We start from the raw sequence: 19739 nt of genomic DNA, 5'->3' as shown, positions 1-19739 counted from the left end.
TGGTCGCCACCGGACCCCCGAAACCCCATCCAACCCCTCCTCTCATTCCTGATGGCCCCCCTGGGGCCCCTGCCCCATCCAACCACCCCTTCTCCCTGTCCCCTGACTGTCACCAGAACCCCTGCCCCTACCGGCCCCCTGCCACCCCATCCAACCCCCCCTCCTTCCTGACTGCCCCTCTGGAACCCCTGCCCCCATTCAACCCCTATTCCCCTCCCCATGACCGCCCCAACCCCTATCCACACCCCCGCCCCCTGACCAACAGAAAATATCATAATGCCACTGTGACGCTGGCAGACCAGGTGTCAGAGCTCTCAGGCCAATTCACTTGTGTATTAGTATAGACCAAACTGATTGTTAATGTAGAAGAATGTATTTGGGCTCTTACTTGCATTGTTTTCACTTATCTGTATCCCGTTATAATGTAGTAGCAAATGTTTATACTGTGTATGCCCCTGTAATTAAATAACCCATCAAATTTGAAAGAATGTAAACGAAGAACTTTAACAGAAAAGTGCTAATTTCAAAGCAAATGGTCATTGTGTGTGATGATCAGAGGTAAAAAGACTCAAAATACATTCCTCACTCTCTGTCATCAAAAGAAAAGCCCACCTGGGTAGTGACACTGTCAGCTTATTTTCTGTGAGAAGAAGCTACAAGAATAGATTCAAGGAAAGATTCTGGATCTCTGAACTGTCTGAACTCTTACAGGGAAGTGTAAAGCGAATATCCCCAGAGACAATCTGGGTACCCTGAAAAGACTTTTGGGAAACTGGCAGTTTATTACATCACTGCCACCATTTGAAATTACAAATTGTGACTCACCTGGGCATATATTTTACCTGCTTTAACCTCTCAATAACTCTCATTTCCTTTTCTTAGCCAATTCTATAGTAAACTAACTATAGGTTTATTAGCTATCAGAGATGTCTTTGGTGAAGGTCGAGAACAGCGGTTCTCAAACTGTGGGTCATGACCCCCAAAGTGGGACAACTCTGATTTGATGGGGTTGCCAGGGCAGAAAGCCCCAGAGCTCCCGGCAGGGGGATGAAGCCTCCTGCCCTGAGGGGGCGGAACATAGGGGGCTCATAATTTTTTTTTTTAAGTTCAAATGGGATCTCCAGCACAAAATGTTTGAGGAACACTGATGTAAAGTACCAGATGATCTGGGATAAGTGACTGGTCCCTTGGGACTGGGAGCAACCTGATGTGATGTGATTTTTGGTTTAAGTAATGTTTTATCACAAACATTACTTTGTTTACATTTATCAGTTTGTCTGGATGGCAAGATAGTCTGGAGAGTCTAAAGGGACTGTCTGTGACTCCATGGTAAGACTGGTATAGGGATCTAGGAGTTCACATTTGTCAATGGCTTAGTGAAATCTAATTAATTATAGAACATAGCATCAGTTTGGGGTGTCTGCCCTGTTTTCTGTCAATCAGCCCTGAGGTAGGCACTCACAGTCAAGAGCCACTCCAGACAGTGTGGCAGCCACTATATCGATCCATGGTACAATCACACCTTGAATACTCTGTGCAGTTCTGGTTAGCCCATCTCAAAAAAAATATATATATTAGAGAGAGGGGGGGGGGGCATTGGAAAAAGCTCAGAGAAGGGCAACAAAATTGATTAGGGGTACTGAACAGCTTCCATATGAGGATAGATTAAAAAGATTGGGACTGTTCAGTTTAGAAAAGAGACAAATAAGGGTGGGGGAAAATATGCCAGAGGCCTATAAAATCCACAAATGGTGTGGGGAAAGTGAATAAGGACGTGTTATTATCCCTTCACATAATACAAGACGCAGAGGTCACCAATGAATTTAATAGGTAGAAGGTTTAAAACAAACATAAGAAAGTACTTCACACACCACACACAGTCAACCTGTGGAACTCATTGCAAGGGCATGTTGTGAAGTCCAGAAGCATAATGAGGCTTAAAAAAGAATCCGATAAATTGATGGAGAATAGGTCCAACAATGGTTATTAACCAACATAGTCAGGGACACAACCCCATGCTCTGAGTGTCCCTAAATCTTTGGCTGCCGGAATCTGAGACTGGATGACAGGAGATGGATCACTGTTCTCCTCATTACCTCTGAAATGTCTGGCACCAGTCACTGTTGGAAGACATGATACTTGGCTAGATTGGTCTGCCCCAGTTTGGGCATTCTTATGATAGATTCATCCTAAAAATCTAGATAAATGCAATCTCTTCCTAAAAAGGATTTAGGCCTATATGAGGCAGGTATCAGGCCAATGGAATCCCCACTCCACCCTCTTCCCTCCCTTCTAGACTAATAGTTGTAGATGTTAATGTTTTTCTTCCTTTTTTTTTTTTTAAATCCAAAACAGTTCACTGATTCCTACTGGGTATCAAATGCTAACGTGTGTTCCTAGGCAACACTGTGCTCACTCCACTTTCTCCCCATCTGTCACTGGAAGGCAAGGAAATTTATTTCTCAATACACAATGCACCGAATGAGTGAGCGCTTCCAACTTGGGTTTCCCAGATGTGTATGATGTATTCTCTGCCAGATCCAGCCCTCTATTTTGTTTTCAAAACAAGATACAGAATTTAGTTAAAAAAATTTACTTTTGAGTTGTTGATAAAAGACAGATTTAAAAAAAAGCTTAATCAGAAATATCCTGTAGATGCAAAGACTAAACACTGATCTTCTTACCAGCAGATATGGAAACATTCTTTTAGAGTTACTGGGGTTAAACTTTTTCCTGACATTTATAATATTCAGTGCTGAAAAAAAGCTCACTGTAAAGAATAATTGCTCCCACAGGGACCAATCCATGGGTCACAGTTTTATGCACTTGACTGCAACAGAGCCTCGAATGAGATTTTCTATAAAACATGGACTTAAGCTTGCAGCATAATCACGTTTGCCCTAGCTCTAGAAGCTGAGCTAAAGTACCACTTCTGCAGTGTAATTATCTAACAGATGTTCCAAAGAACCATAGGGAAATTTCATTATTCAGAAGAACAAATAGGGTAAAAACAAATGGTTTTTAATTTAGCCAAATTTGATATTCCAGATGTATTTTCATTTTTCCTATGCAAGTTTCAAACCATGGGAGGGCGGATTTGCCTCTAAGAAATAATTAATTACTTAAACTTTCATCTTTAGTTATGCTTCCTAGCAAATACACAGCCACCCTCATAACACATAATACACACGAGTGCTGTTCGGTGACCCAAAATGACAACATAATCACCACTGGCTATACAGAGAAACAACTATGGTTCACAATCTTTATTTTCAGTTTCAAGTTTAAGAGGTTCTGAGTGTTGTACACAATACACTATAAGAGAGCCCTTACTGTAATTCTGAGTTAGTACTAGTAGTTTAGACTTCCAAATGAGAGTTTAATTTACCTCTTGATGCTATTTTTGAATACTTTAACTATTCTTAAGAAAGAGTTTAGTATTCTTTCATATAGGAGATATGAAACTATTCCGCTTTGGGTAATAAAGACCATAACACTTAGTAGGTGCTCACAATATGTGAAGGAACAATTTAACTCTCACTGTAGTAAAAATAGTCAAAATTATGCTGGGGAGAGGGGCTGAAGAAATAAGATTTCCTGTACATGTCTTACAGACATCATCAGTGCTGTGATTAATTGAGAAACACTATTGCAGCATAATGGCTTTGATTCCATAGAACAGGGATCCCCAACATGGTGCCAGTGGACGCCATGGCGCCCTCCGGTGCATCTAAGTGCACCCGTGTACTGGCCGGCAGATGAGCATCTGCCGAAATGCCGCCGAGAAGCAGCATCATCCAGAGGCGTTGCTGCCAGAATGCCGCCGATTTTCGGCGGCGACGCCTCTGGATGACGCTGCTTCTTGGCGGCATTTCGGCGGCGACGCCTATTGACATTGCCACTTGTCGGCGGCATTTCGGCGGATGCTTGTCCACCACCAAGGTCCTCCGTGGCTTGTCATCTGGCGCCCGCCAGACGAAAAAGGTTGGAGACCACTGCCATAGAACATCACATTTCATCTGTTTCCCCCCCCCCGACCCATCTCAGAGTAACAAAATGTATTGTGTGCAGGGGGGCATGGTGGCAGTGGGGAGCAGAACCTTATTTTCTTTGAGCTTTTCTAGAATGTTTTTGATATTAAGAAGGTCACCGAGTGACAAGTTGTTATTAATGGACAATCTTAATATTCTACACATTCCACTCTGAAGTTGTCAGGACTTCCATTGACCGAGCACAATTATGTACCAGTTCTGGTCACAGAAAGAAGAGGAACAAATACAAAATGTTGATCTCTCCAGTTGCACAGCAATTAAAGTACATTTTAAAACTTAAATTCATAATGCCAATAAAGCCTCACATATGGTAGCATCTTTACTTTTGACTTGTCTGAGCAGGCATGAAGAAAATCCACAGCAAATGAATAATTAGCTCAGCCTGCTGTCTTTTACAATGAGTTTCATTTCACATATCTGCAATCTTAGCTTGTCATTAGTAATGCTAATTAGCTCAATATGTCATCCTGATGCTAGATTCAATAAAAATTGAAGACATCACTAATGTGAAAAAAAAGCTGCTGCTTCTTCTACTACTGTAGACATGTTTGAGTTTATATGTATTCAAAGAAAGAGCTACAGGTTTATATTTGTGGTCATTTTCAATCAGACTGAAAATCTAGATAAAAATCAAGGCTCTGTACCCTTTGGTCTCTAGAAGGGTAAGCAACAGAATAATAATAATGAAATATTGTAAGTGCCAAAAAGTGCCAAAATAGAAGAGTGTCAGACAGTACAATGACAACGTTAAACTTGGATCGGGCACATTAGATATTAGGAAAACCTTTTTAACTACAGTAAAAGGTGTTTTATCCAGCACTTCACCAACCGAAAAGCTCTATAAACTGGCATTTCTGATCTTCATTAAATGGCAGTTTATAGTCCGGGTAGTGCGGGGCTGGCAAAAGGTTGGGGCGCGGAAGGGGTTTCGGGGTGCCAGATCCGGGGGTCGCTCATCTTGGGCTGCTCCCTGCAAGCAACGACCTGTCCCTGCTGCTCCTAGGCAGAGACGTGGCAGGTGGCTCTGCATGCTGCCTTTGCCCCTCCCCGAATGGTGCCCCCGCACTCCCACTGGCCTCAGTTCCCAGCATCAAACCAACAATGTCTATATCAAAACCTTCTACAAAAAAAAAAAAAAAACCTTGCATAGAACTCAGCATTAAGTTCAATTTGTTATAAATTTTTGTATTGCAGTTATACATAGGAACCCAGTCATGGACAAAGACTCCATTGTGCTAGGTGCTGTACAAACAAGAACAAAAGATGTCCCCTGCCCCAAAGAGTTTATAATCTAATCCAACATAGTGAAAAATTAAATCCATGGTGTTAAAACTCTAGAAGAGCTCCGGTGGTGGAAGGTTACTCCATCTCTCTCTAGCTCTAGGCCTCTATGCACACTCTAGATGCAGATCCTGTATCTGACACCTCTGTGAAGCTGTGAAGAACTTGAAGTCCAATTGCCTAGGTCCTGAAACTAGTGCTTGCTCTTATAAACCTTTCCAATAGCTAATACATGCTCCCAGAATTCAACTGAAGCTGTGTATCCTCTGCTTTACCGTTTGTCTCTTTGGGACTAAGGCAGTGAAAGCAAGCACCAGAGATTCTACAAAGTAATTTCTAAGCGCGCACACACACACACACACACACACACACACACACACACACACACTTTACTCTTAGACAGCACAAAATAGATATGACCTATGGAAAACGAATCCTTCACACAAATCCCTTCCTCAGTTTCCTCATCACCCAAAGAGCCCTTTGGGATTTGGTTAGTGTCTTTTTTAGAAGGTCCAGGATTCCTCCTCTCCTTTTATTACTACACAGACTTGTCTGCTTCTGGGCCTGCTTTGCTCCCTCCCCTTCTTCCTGAAGCAAGTTTTTTTGTTTTGTTTTAAATAAAGTTGCAGTTCCCTCAGTTGCTTCAAACCCCTCATCAGGTGATGCTCTGGCTTGGTTACAAGCCCATCTGGCAGAGCTGGATCTTCTGGGTATCATCTGGTACCGACATTTGAACAGGGCATTGATTTGTATTGTTAGTCCTCCAGTAGGTGCAAGAATTTTTCCTGATACCTCACTCGAGGTTTCAGCACAAGCTGAAGGGTAAAAGGCATAAATGTATGCACAGTATAGTCTTATAATTAAAATGGCATTCACAAAACAAAATGGAGTTTGCAGATTGGTCCAGACGCATGCAGACATGTACTAAACCATCACACATGGTAACTGGTATATGACAGAATTCTGTATCATTATGGAACAGAAAAGATAAAACAAGAAAAAATTTAAAGAATAAAATTTACTCCCCTCCATACACATTTTTTGGGATTTCTTTATACTTCTCATAGGAGAAAAAAAAAAGGGGGGGGGGGAAGGGTACATGCACAATCTTTAAAAATTACACAACAAGAGACCTACAGTTTTCAGGAGCAAAATGCCTCCATGCCACTTCCACAGTACTAACAACTCCTACCTGTAAGATACATAGTACCATTGGCAGTCATGGAACAATATAACATCTGTTCCTGTATCAGAAGCTATTGTCAGCTGAATTCACCGTTCCTCAATCTTGTAGAAGTTGGGGGGAGGGGTGTTTCTATGTCTGCTGTAAGTAAATGTAATGTCATTTTTATTTACTAATCATGTATATAAAACGTGTTGAGGAATTACAAGACTGTACCGAAATGAAATTCAAAATTTGTAAATTGGGCTTAGCATGAAAAATTAAATATAAAAATTTTAGAGATCAATTGCTGTAGTGAGCAATATGATTTTCCCAGAACATTCAAAGAACAAAAGTAACTAAAAGATAGAAAGTAGAAAATCCAGAATAACTGTTTGGCAAAAGGAAAATACCCAGAGGAAACTAAAATGGGTCTTGCTATTTTCCCTTTTCAGTTTGTTCCAACGAAGCAGAAGAGAGAGATAAATAAAAGATGAGAGCTGTAATCCGTGAAAGTGCTTGCAGACCTTCACAGATAGTGGAAATTTAACATTGACAGATATGACAGCAACTCATCTCATAGTCTAAACTCTTGACTTAGAAATCAGGGACAACACTGAAAAGGATATAGAATAAAGAACTCAAATCCGTTTATCAAGCTGTGAAGGTAAGTAGGGAGTAGAAATATACTGTAAATACTGCAAGACAGGAAAGAAAATTTTTTTTTTAGTAGTCTTCTCAGTATTTTATTCTTAATGTCACTGCCATGAGACAGTGGGTTTTAATTATCTTTACTTTTAAGCTTATTCCTTATTATTTTTATTACAGTAGCATATGACAGTACTCAGCTCTTGTGCCACTAAGGGTATAATTTGAATTAACAGTGGTAGATCAAAATGGTAGGATCAATCAAGTTTCTTTCATTCCTCACAATTTGTCTCCCAATATTTCATTGGGAACTGTGCCCACACAATCTTCAGTACAGGTAGGGCCGGCTCTAGGCACCAGCAAAACAAGCTGGTGCTTGGGGCGGCACATTTTTAGGGGCGGCATGGCCAGCGCCAGAATGCTGCCCCTAAAAATGTGCCCCAGCCGCCCTAGCTCACCTCCGCTGTTGCTGCCACGGCGCGCGAAACAGCTGATTCGCGCGCCACTACTCGCCCTCCCTCCCAGGCTCTCAAGCCTAGGAGGGAGGGGGAGCAGCAGCACACGAATCAGCTCTTTCGCGCGCCGCGGCGGCTCGGGGTCTCCCTCTCCCTCCCAGGCTCTCAAACCTGGGAGGGAGGGGGGAGATCCCGAGCGGCCATTTTGCGCACCGCTGCTCCCCCTCCCTCCCTCCCTCCTAGGCTTGAGAGCCTGGGGGGGAGGAGGCAGGGCTGGGGATTTGGGGAAGGGGCGGAGTTGAGGCAGTGCCAGGGGTGGGGGTAATTAAAGAACGGGGTGTGGGGTGGCAGCCAAAATTGTTTTTGCTTTGGGCGGCAAAAATCCTAGAGCAGGCCCTGAGTACAGGGCCAGGACTCTAGGGTACAATCTAGCCTAAAGCTGTCTGCACAACAGCTTTGCAATCCTCCTGGTCTCCACAACTACAAAGGACTCAGAGGTGGCTACATATACCAACATCCAACTATCCAAGTCCGACCTTCAGTTTATGTCTTTAACTCTGTCCCGTTATCAGGAGCAACATTAAGTACACTATACTTTAATGTGCACAGAAATGTGTATGAACTCATTTGCTAGGGACTTTACAGATATAGAACCTTGCTCTGAGGAGCTTACAAGCACAATGGACAACATTCAGACAGGGAAAGGGGGAAAAAAATCAATACACAAAACAGCAAATAGAACTGCGCTTATGATAAAGTAGACTGGTTCCTCTCTACACTCTTCCTCTGTTACTGCAACGCGTTTTTGTACTGCTTTATGATCAAACTGACAGAATATAAAGTAAAAATAAAGATATCAAATAGTCGTCCTCTTCCAATAAGCAATAGAAATTATAATATATACCTATCTCATAGAGCTGGAAGGGACCCTGAAAGGTCATTGAGTCCAGCCCCCTGCCTTCACTAGCAGGACCAAATACTGATTTTGCCCCAGATCCCTAAGTGGCCCCCTCAAGGATTGAACTCACAACCCTGGGTTTAGCAGGCCAATGCTCAAACCACTGTAGTCATAATTTGACTTTTTAAATATTAAACTAACAAAAACAACAGATGAAAAGCAGTAACCTGGAGACTAGTGAACATGGATGGATGCACAGGAAAGGTCAGATACTGGCATAATTTCAAAAGGTGATAAAATAGATAATCATAGGTTCCTAATCAGCACTTTCAGCCGAAATAGTTTTATAGATACATTTATGTAGAACAGCTTGACTGAACTACTGGGCTTTTATTACTTCATTACGTTTTCTCCCATTCTAAACAGATTTCTGGTAACCTTTTGTTGTAGTTTAACAATGTATTGGCTGTACTACACCTTGATCATAAAGAACTATTTCAATTAAAATACCAGATAATCACCAATATTAATTAACACTGCCAGAGCAAATCCAAAGCATGATCTACAGAAACAGTTTTATGTTCATGCTTTGAATTACTATTTGTAGATAACTGGCATGACTGTCTCTCTAAAGTTAACTGATCAGTTATTAAAGTTAAAGAACATCAAGTTAAAAAAAGGGGGGGTTGACTGTGCCTGAAGTTAAATATGCTGATCTTTTGATATACCTCTGTGCTAATGTGTTTCTGGTTTAACATCATTCACTAAGCCTTAATCATACAGAATATTTTCAGCATATTTCTGAAGTTAGCTTTCAACCCTAGTAATAAAAGATGATTATCTAGAGAGTTTGCCACAATTTACTGTACTTCCTTCCAATTAATTCTCAGAGAATGATCCAAAAATCATAGAAATGGAAATATACTTTCTTTATATTGCTTATTATATAAAAAGTTTTCTAGACTATAATAAAACTTTCTGCTATCCCCTACATCTCAGTGGGAGGGATATTTGATCAAAATAGCAAGGGAAAGACAACCCTTCAGGACCTGAAAGGAGGGAAAAGAGCTGGCATGGCTACCCCACTCCTCCTGCCAGAAGGCAGGTGTAGATCATATGTGCTCACACAGGTACACATACAGTAAAGCAATATGAAAAAAGTGTTTTATAAACCTGTTTTCCAAGACACGTATATGTAAGGGTCAATGTCTGTTTTCAAACATCTTCGCACAAAACCCACAGCCACTGATTGGATTTGTGCGCGTGTACACAAAGGTGGAATTTGGCAAAAATAGTTCAGAAAGCCAGCAGAGTGACAACTAAATTCCTGGGATGAGGGTGTGGGAGAGTGAAAAATAACTTCTTCACACGGACTTAAACTTCTTTATTCTCTTAAGGAAAGTTTGATCTGCTTAAATGATAACTTACTTGGCAATGACTCTTTGCTACTATCTAAGGTATATATTTCTCGTAGATTAAGTTGCAGGGTGCAAGCTGCTGGTTGCTGAACAGAATCAACAGCTTAAAAGGCTACTATGTATGTTCTGGATATCTTTCTATACATATTTTTTAAATTCTTTGACATTTCATATATTAGACCACATTAACTGGTGTATTTGCATGCAGTCCGAGTAATCTCCTGGCCTCTTTCTAAAATTGTATTCCCTTATACTTTATTGACATGCCTCTTACCCAAAAGGGTTCAGAAATTTTTTAAATTATTCACTTTCTTCTTTCTGGAACAGTGATCAGATGATGAAAGCTGAAGCATGCAAGATATTCTGCATAATAGTGGAAGCTCAAGTTCTAACTGTAGTTGTAGAAACATCCAGTGTGATAACAAAGGCCGACATCATACAGGTAGCCCACTGAGACCTCTTTCATCATAGAATGACATCAACCTCTTTCAAAAAGTCTAATGTATCAAAATGGAAGAACAGAAGGCAATTTTAAAAGGGTTTAATAGGCAGTTGCCTACATCCCTTTTTATCATCAGCAGCAAGTAATCTGTTGAAAATGGAAATGTATGGGAGAAGCTAGCTACAGAGAAAACTGAGAAATGAGATGCTCTGCCCTGAAATATAGAGCGTGTATTTGAATCCCTCATGTAGTTTTAAGACTGGATTACCAGGATCATAATGTTCAAAGGTGCTAGGGGTGAAATCCTGGCACCACTGAAGGCATTGATAGAACTCCCACTGATTTCAGTGAAGCCAGAATTTTACTGTAGATGTTTACAGTTGGGAGTGGGTGAACAAAGTGTGCACGCACACATATTATGAGCTGTTCCCCATTAGCTTTTGCAGGATATGTAATTGTACTCAGCAAAACAGTTTAAAGCATATTCAATAGAGCAGGTATGTTTTATTAAAATATTTTATTATTTAGAAATAACTGTGGTTTGCTTGCCTATATTGTTTACTCTTCAGTAGAATTAGAGGCCTTATGCCCTAATTCTTAAAGATATCAAATATCAGGATCCCTTGATCTGCCTTATTTTGACCAGCAATTTACCTCTGTAATATAGCAAAATACAAGTCTTTCTGGAATCTGCAGACAACTGTCAAGAAAGACAGATGTCTGAGAAATATCTCACAATTGGTGAGTACTTTGAAGATGGAAAACGCTGTGTAAATATTAAATATGATTGCTACTATGGACATTTTTATAAAGCAATTTTGAGGACGGTTACATTGCTGATGAGCTAATGGATGAAATTTTGATAAAGAAGTTGAAAATTTATCACCTTCATATCTAGACATGCCACTAGTCTATTCAATTAACAGAAGTCAAACCCTTATTTAAATGGCTGTCCAGTACTCTAAACCTGGTAACATCCTACAACGCTCCCATTTCAAATTTACCTTTTCTTTCAGTGGTTTGGTAAACACTGTTGCCGTCTAGCTTCAGATTTCATTTGTTGCATTAATCCTAGTATACTATATGACAAGTTTCATTCTGGTTTCAGGCAAGGTCAAAAGACAGAAATAATGTCTCACATAGTACATGTTATTACTGAATACATAGGTACATGCATAGTACTCCAAATGATTTGTCTCAAGAAACGTGATAATACCCACTAGCTAATGTGAGCCTAAGAGGGTGAGCCCCTCATCCTTCCATCACAGGTCAAGCATAGTGAAGCTCACAGGGTAAGCAATGCTGCCTCTAATTGTAGCTGAAATGTAACTGAGCACCTCGGAACATTTTATGAGCTCCTCAAATACGCACGTGTAGCCCTGTAAGCATAATAGGCATAATGGCAATGTTTACCCCTAAAACTTTTATTGGATGCATTCAAGCAATAATACTGGTTATTTTGTAAAGTTTCTGTAAATTACAGAAAGTCTAAGAACAGAATTATCCTGCACTAAGTCATATCCAAAGATAATCAACCACCATCAATGACATGGCTGAAACTGATGAAATGCCTCTTGTAAATAATAAAAATAATGCTTCAAACACAATCTTGAAACAGCAATGAGCTCTCAATCTCCCTTCAGTCAATGTTATTGCTTTTCCTCAACTGTTGCTTTTACTGTTAAATACTTTTTTCTATTTTTATCATAAATGCAGAAAGAGGCACTCTTACCTCTCCATCTCGTATTCTTTCATACCCACTTTTATTGCCTTCATTACCTATGGGATACATATTAACATGGGACATTCTTAGTAAGAAGGTATATTAAGATAATATTACTTAATGACTGATTTTCAGGGAACCTATATTTTAAAAATATATTATATACATCATTTACCTATAAATCTATATTAAAATATATGAAAAATCAGGTTAGAAATCAAACTCTATTATTTTAATAGTTACGAATAGTTGCAATTTCATGCAATAAAATAAGCTCAGTAGTTTTAAGTGTACCTGAATAAAATGACATGGATAATCAAAATACTACCAAAGTCAAAACTTAATTCTGAAAGCTCTATTGGATTTGGTACAAAAGGGGTTCACTTTTGTAAAACACGGAGGGAAGTGAAATATGGAACAGCTTTAAAAATTTTTTAATTACAATACTATAGTCACTGAAGAAAGTTACTGAAGTTGGCATGTGGTTTTTCTCCCCACAAAAGAGATTCCACATCTGGATTTCATCATCTGAAACCAAGATGTTCACTGAGATATTTTATTTTTAGCAGTTTTCTTTCATTGAGAGTTGCCTTTATTATGAAGGTTTTAGGCAGCTGCTAGAGATAAAAATCTCAGAGAAGACAGACTTGTTAAAAGGAGGATGATAATCAGGTGCTTGAATCAAGTGATCACCTGCTGAGAATTAAAAATAAGTGCTCTTAGCTCAGAGAGGGATCGTAGAGTGAGGAGAAACCTGAAAGGAGGCTCTCCTGTGGTCAGCCAGCACATTAGTGGTCTAGGGCAGTGGATTTCAACCAGGGGTCCGGAGCTCCCTAGGGGGCCATGAGCAGTTCAGAGGATCCCACCAGTGAGTCTAATGCAGGGCCAGCATTAGACTCACTGGGACCCAGGATGGAAAGCCAAAGCCCCGCTGTGCAGGGCTGAAGCTCAGGGCCCTGAGCCCTGCCACTTGGGTCTGAAGCCGAAGCCTGAGCAACTTAGATTTGCGGGGTCCCCTGTGGTCTGGAGCCCCAGGCAATTGCCCTGCTTGCTACCCCCTAACACCAGCCCTGGCTTTTATATGCAGAAAACTAGTTCTGGCAGCACACATGGGCTGTGGAGTTTTTATAGACTGTTGGGGGGGGTCCCACTCAGTAAAAAAAAAAAAAAAAAAGTTGAGAACCCCTGGTCTAGGGAAACCTCCCAGGGGTCAAGAACAGCTTCAGGAAGGTGCACCCTGGAGACCCTGTCCCAAGGGCAAAAGACATTTGGGCCCAGGGATTGGGGCTAGAAAAGACCTATGGGAAAGTCTCTTCAGGAGAGGTTCTGAGGCCAAAGTGGGGATAATCAGAGGGAACCGGACAGCAGACAGGGGAGGAGTTTGAAACCTTGAAGTAAGAGAAATGGGAAAGGGGGAGGAAAGAAGGATTTCAGCCTGTAAGGGCCAAAAGAACTGTATATTTTGTGTGAACTTAATACATTAGGCTCTAAGAGGGGGAACATTATGCTAAAACTCCTGGCTGCAAGTGAATTAAATGAAGAACCCAGAAGGGAATTAAGACCAGGCAACCATGGAATGGCAGGCTCCACTGGAATCCTTCATTGACTTCTCTCCTCAGGGAAGAAATTCACATGCTAGAATAGTATAAAAATGTCAACAATTTATGACCTTTGATTGAAAGTCTTATTGCTGGCCCAGTGCTGTCTGAAGTTAGCAACTGAGACAGACTCACTCCCAAAGACCTCAACGAAAACAGTGGGTCTGAGTTAAAATTCCTCTTGACATTCAACTGGGCATGAGTGAACATTTGCCCTATCCTGATCTGACAGTCTCAACAGTGAGGGGCCTGTCCTCTGCTGAGCTGATCAACCAAAGGCAATGAAAAACTCTCACAGACAGCAACTGCTGACTGTCCCAGGCTACAAACAATCTGGACTATGCAGACTGTGCACAGATCCCACAATGGAACAGGTCAGAAACCTGCTGGCCTCCTCCACAAATGCATGGGAGGCTACCTGAACATAGTGACTACATAGATTGCAAACAGTCACCTTCCACTGACACTCCAGCCTCTTGTCCCAAAAAACTTAATTTCCTCCACATCACAAGTAAGCCAGTGAGCTCAAGGACAATGTAAGGTGTATTATAAGGCTATAACAGGAGGGCTATTATCCTTCTCTTTCTATCCCGCTCTTCCATTATTTCATTACTAAGCAATTCAGGTTGCTGGGAACATTTTCTGAATACTACAGTTACACTAAGAGCAAAAATTATTAACAGTAAAGGATCCATTACCTCTTTATGAGCTTCACTGGATATTTTATTGGTGTAGCGCAGAACTTCCAACTCCATGTCTGTCTTAATCACACGACTTCAAAGAAAAGAATACAAGGAATGAGGGTAGGTTAGTCATTTTTCATGCAAATCAGCAGACTAACTTAACAGAATAAAACAAAAAATAATCAAGGGAAATAATATGTAAACCTACAGTAGAATTAGACCAAATATGCTTCTAAAGTGAAAAGATATAATAAGTAACAGGACATAAGGAACATTTTTAGATGAAAATGTTTTGTTGGCATTAATTTGCCATTAACACAGCAAGCTTGCAAAGGCAGTCACATGCATTTTAACATACTTGCATTATTTTAATAATATTGAGCATAAATTTTGCCCAATCAACGTTTTCTAAATCTGATATAGTGTACATTAACTAAAAAAATGCATTGCTTTTCGCTTAGTCATGGGTCAAACACTATTTCAAACAGAACATTTCTACACCGGATTTATTTTTAAAAACAATACAAAACGGTTTTACATTATGGAATTTCCCATGGCTCCAAGTGCTTGTATGCAGCACAACCCAAACTCCTTTTTATTTTCAGTGCATCAAAGAAAAAACAAACAGGATATAAAAGAGTAACAAAAGGAAAGAGTAATTAAGGCCACTCTACTCATTCAGAATTCTTGTTTCCAAACAATACTCAGGTATAGAATAATGTATGTGTATACACTTATGAGTCTCAATACTCAAAATCCTTGAGATTAGTTAAAAATATACTTTTAATTAAGTCTATGGTGCTTTTTAATTGCATGTTTCAAGAAAAAGTAACTTTGATATGATCTACACTGTGCAGATAATTACGTATCTTTCCATTAAAATTGCGTTCTTTTTTTACACATTAAGGATTTCATGTTTTCACACCATTCATATGTCCATCTCAAAAGCAACCTTAAAGTGTCTTTTTTATACTGTCAAAGCAGAGAGCACTGCCCATATTAGAACTACATCTATTGAGTTTTGTGGAGATGTTTAAATTTTGTTTTCAAATTTAACTTAAGCATGTGCCTTGATTGTAAATTATCATAATTCAGCCATGTACTGAAATTGTCATCCACATTTACCTTTTTTATTTTAACCTTGCTATGTTTATGCTATTTTGGAATAACAGGATCTACATTTGTAGGCTTGGAAGGGTTAGATTTTTAATCAATAAATGTCTGTAAATGTCAGCTTTATCATATACACACAAACTAACAAAAATATATTTCAAAATAGGTATGATTTATTGATTTAAGAATATTTAATTTGTGTATTTTATATGTTGACAATATCTGTTTTAAGAGTTATAAAGCTTTAACTTTTTAAATCTTAATGTCTGCTGTCATTAAATACTTGCCTGCCCCCCAATAATTATCCAAAACTGTGAAAATTTAAGTCGATAAAAACGTTTAAAGATTATAGTCTTATCTGTCAAAATTATTTAAAAAATAATAATAATTCTGCCAAGCCTAAATATTTGTGTTCCCATGGTTTGCTTTAATGAAATTCAGAAATTGTTTATTCATCCAACAATGTGTGTGTGACAGGAGAAGTTCTCCATAGACTTGACTGCAAGTGAAGAATTATTTGAGATGGCGGGACATAGTGCATTTCATTCAAAAATAATATTTACTGGTGACAATCAAGGCACTTTCCATAAAACTGCTGATACAGACTGAAATTCTGTTATTAACAGAAACATGGAAAAGGGGAAATAGGTTAGATTTTTCTTGACAACTTAGGAAATAACACAAAATAATTATTAAGCACAATGAGAATTTTACCACTGGAATAAACCATTCAAAAATCGTGTTTTAGAATGGATGAAAAACCAGAGAAGAATTCAAAATGGTATAAGATTCTCCCATTCCAGCCACAGGTAAGGAGATAAATTGCTCTATTTTGGAGAAGACACATGGAATAGCAGCTTAACTATATTCTTGTTAGATTGAGGCAGTACCAGTTTATAGATTTCTGATAGTGTTCTTTGGAAAACCAAAGGTGCTAGTAGGACAATTTAAGACCTGTTTGATCTGCCTTTTTATTGCTTTCAATATACAGTATATGTAATCTTTAGGTGCCTCACAAATAGTTTATTTCATAGTTTAATGTCTAATCCCTACTGAGATCAGCTCCTGACAAATTACTAACTGCTCAACTGCATATGCAAACGGTATGGACTAAAACCCACTCTACCTCAATAGATCACAAAGCTTTATTGTCAAGACATTTATCTAAAACTTTGTTCTGCTTTACACAATAACTTTTATGTTGTCTTTTGCATAAAGGAGATCCTATTTAGTGTTAGTTTTATTTATAAGTATTTCTGTAGCATTTACCACCCTTGTTTCTAGGTATTTAAACACTGCAACTCTATAGGAAATATCCGTTCACTTGAAGGGCCATCACAAGGCCCTCTGCACTATACAAGTGAAGTGTTGCTACACAAGTTCTTGCCATGAGGGGAGGCTGCAGGCAGTGCAACTGCCCAGAAACCTCTGCACTCCAAGCCACAGTGATGGTGGTGGTAGTGGTGATCTGTGTCAGACCCGAGAAGACTTCCTTGGATGGGGTTGTTGGGCTATTGAATTTATGATTACATGGGTCAAAATCTCCAGGTACAGAGTGCAGAAAGACAGCTGACTATATTCCAGCCAGCAGATTAGGGTAGCAACCATGGAGGGGCTTCAGCCTGCTTTGTGGGCTTTGGATGCAGGATATCCCTTTCTCTTCCTCCAAGCCCCTCATCATTTCCCTGCATGAAGTCCAGTTTCTCTGGATTTCTGTAAAGAGCAGTGAGTTTCACATTGCAAGACAAAGCCAAATGGTGAAAGTCCTACTATTTTCAATAATGAATATTTATGCTTTAAGATAATTCTCCCTAGTAAGGAGAAGAAAATACTGTATTTGTGTACTAATATGGACTTAAGCATCCTATTAAAATAGCTTGTGGCCAAATATGCATACTTTCATTAATATTTGAATGGGAAAAAATTGTTTACTGGCTCAAGCTAATGCAACTGCAGAATATACAGTTGTTCTTCAAGATGTGTTGCTCATGTTCATTCCATTCTAGGTGTGTGTGCTCCGTGCATAGTTATTGGAGATTTTTGCCTTAGTGGTATCCATGGGGTGGGCTGTGGTGCCCCTTGAGTGCTGCAGTCATGTGCTGGTATATTAGGCACTGCTGGTCCTACGCCCTCTCAGTTCCTCCTTGCCGGCAACTCCGACAGAAGGGGGAGGAGGGCAGATAATGGAATGGACATGAGAACACATCTCGAAGAACAACAATTACGAAAAGGTAGGTAACCATTTTTTCTTCTTTTAGTGCTTGCTCATTCTAGGTGACTCACAAGCAGTATCCTCATTAGTGAGCTCAGAATTCAAGGTTTTGCGGCTTGCAGCACTGATCTACTGAAGTAGGCCTGCTGGGTAAGTGTGTAATGGGACATGAATGTGTGGACGGACGATCAGGTGGTTGCCCTATAGATGTCCTGGATAGGCTCTTGGGCTTACGCTCTGGTTGACTGAGCCGTTACAAATGCTGGAGGGGGCACCTTTGCCTGATTGTAGCAGCAGCGAATACAGGTAGTGATCCAAGAAGAAATTCTTTTAGCAGACACTGGATGACCTTCTATCCTGTTGGTCACCATGAGAAACAATTGCGTTGACTTGCAGAATGGCTTGGTTCTTTCAATGTAGAAGGTTAGCACCCTCCTGACGTCTAGGAAATGCAACCTATGCTCCTCCTTCAATTATGCGGCTTTGGAAAAAATACAGGTAAGTAAATGTCCTGGCCTGTATGAAACTGTGAGATCACCTTAGGCAAGAAAGCCGGGTGTGGTCACAGCTAGACCTTGTCTTTGTAAAAGACCGTTCCGAGGTAAGCACCCTAATCTCAGAGACTCAGAGATGTTACTGAAACCAAGAATGTGACCTTACAGGAAAGGAGAAGGAGAGAACAGGAAGCCAGAGGCTCAAAGGGAGGGTCCCGTAAGCTGTGACAGCACAAGATTCAGGTCCCACAGAAGGACGGGGCCCCTTGCATGTAGAGGCGCTCGAGGAACCTAGCAGTCATGTACTGAGCAAAAATCAACCTACCCTCGAGTGGTGAATGGAAAGCTGAGGTAGTGGCGAAGTGGACCTTAACAGATGAAAAGGACAGGCTGTGGAGCTTGAGATGCAGAAGGTAGTCCAGGATTAATTGCAGCGAGGCCTGCTTGGGCCGAATGCCTTTATCTGAGGACCCACAAGCAAACCGCTTCCATTTGGCCAGGTAAGTTACTCTGGTGGAGGGCTTTTTCTGCTGCCCAACAGGACCTGTTGGACACCAGCTGAGCACTCCTGCTCCTCCGCATTTAACCATGCAGCATCCAAGCTGCCAGGTGTAGCACCGTCAGGTTCGGATGCAGAAGACTACCATGGTTTTGGGACCATGCAGGTCCAGCTGGAGCAGTAGCTGGAACAGAGGAGCCACTAAGAGGTCTAGCAGCGTGCCGAACCAGTGCTAGTGTGGACGAGCCAGTGCTATGAGGATCATCTTCGCCCTGTCCTGCTTGATCTTCATGAGGACTCTGAATTAACAGCACTGGAGGGAAGACGTACATCAGAGCCCCCAACCACAGGAGCAGAAAAGCATCTGACAGTGAGCCTCTGTCAATCCCCTAAATCAAGCAGAAAACATGGCACTTCCTGTTCTGCCTCGCTGTGAACAGATCCTCCCGGGGAGTCCCCCATCTCTGGAAGACAAGGCTAAACACTTCTGGATGGAGGGACCACTCATGGTGAGACAAGAAGGTCCTGCTGAGGTGATCTGCCAAAGTGTTCCTGGCCCTGGGGAGGTGTGCGGCTATGACATGGATGTTGTGTTGCACACAGAAACCCCAAAGCCCAAGGGCTTCTTGGCAAAAGGGCAGATGATCTGGCTCCACCTTGCTTGTTGATATAGAATATAGCTGCTATACTGTCCGTCAGGAACTGAACCACCCTGCTTTTTATGTGAGGTAGGAAGGCTTGGCAGGCCAAGTGAACTGCTCTCAGCTCCCTGACATTAATGTGTAAGGAGCGATCGTGACTAGACCAATGACCTTGCATGCTGAGATCACCCAGGTTGGCTCCCCACCCCAGGTCCAAGGCATCAAAGATGTGGGTCACCGATGGGGATGGAGCCATGAAGGGAATTCCCTTCAACACCGATGGAAGATTCTGCCACTGTGCGAGTGATAATAGTACATGGTCCGGGACGCTGACTACATGGTCCATGATCTCTCTATTGGGGATGTAGACTGATGCTAGCCACGCCTTCAGGAGCCTGAGGTGGAGCTGCATGAGCC

General features: G+C 40.9%; 1 protein-coding gene across 1 annotated transcript in view; it reads right to left on the bottom strand.

The window, feature by feature from the left end:
* The window catches only part of PEPD (peptidase D), a 212202-nt gene that overhangs the window by 130914 nt on the left and 61549 nt on the right, over positions 1-19739 (bottom strand). Inside the window, exons 8-9 of the mRNA XM_054048939.1 lie at positions 14379-14454; positions 12092-12138 (exon numbers count right to left, since the gene is read on the bottom strand). Of these exons, the coding sequence (XP_053904914.1) occupies positions 12092-12138; positions 14379-14454 (123 nt within the window). The remainder of the gene's footprint in view (positions 1-12091; positions 12139-14378; positions 14455-19739) is intronic.

The sequence above is a fragment of the Malaclemys terrapin genome, chromosome 14 (assembly GCF_027887155.1).
Source record: "Malaclemys terrapin pileata isolate rMalTer1 chromosome 14, rMalTer1.hap1, whole genome shotgun sequence".
NCBI classification, from domain to species: Eukaryota; Metazoa; Chordata; order Testudines; family Emydidae; genus Malaclemys; species Malaclemys terrapin.
This window is presented reverse-complemented; position numbering and strand designations above follow the sequence as displayed.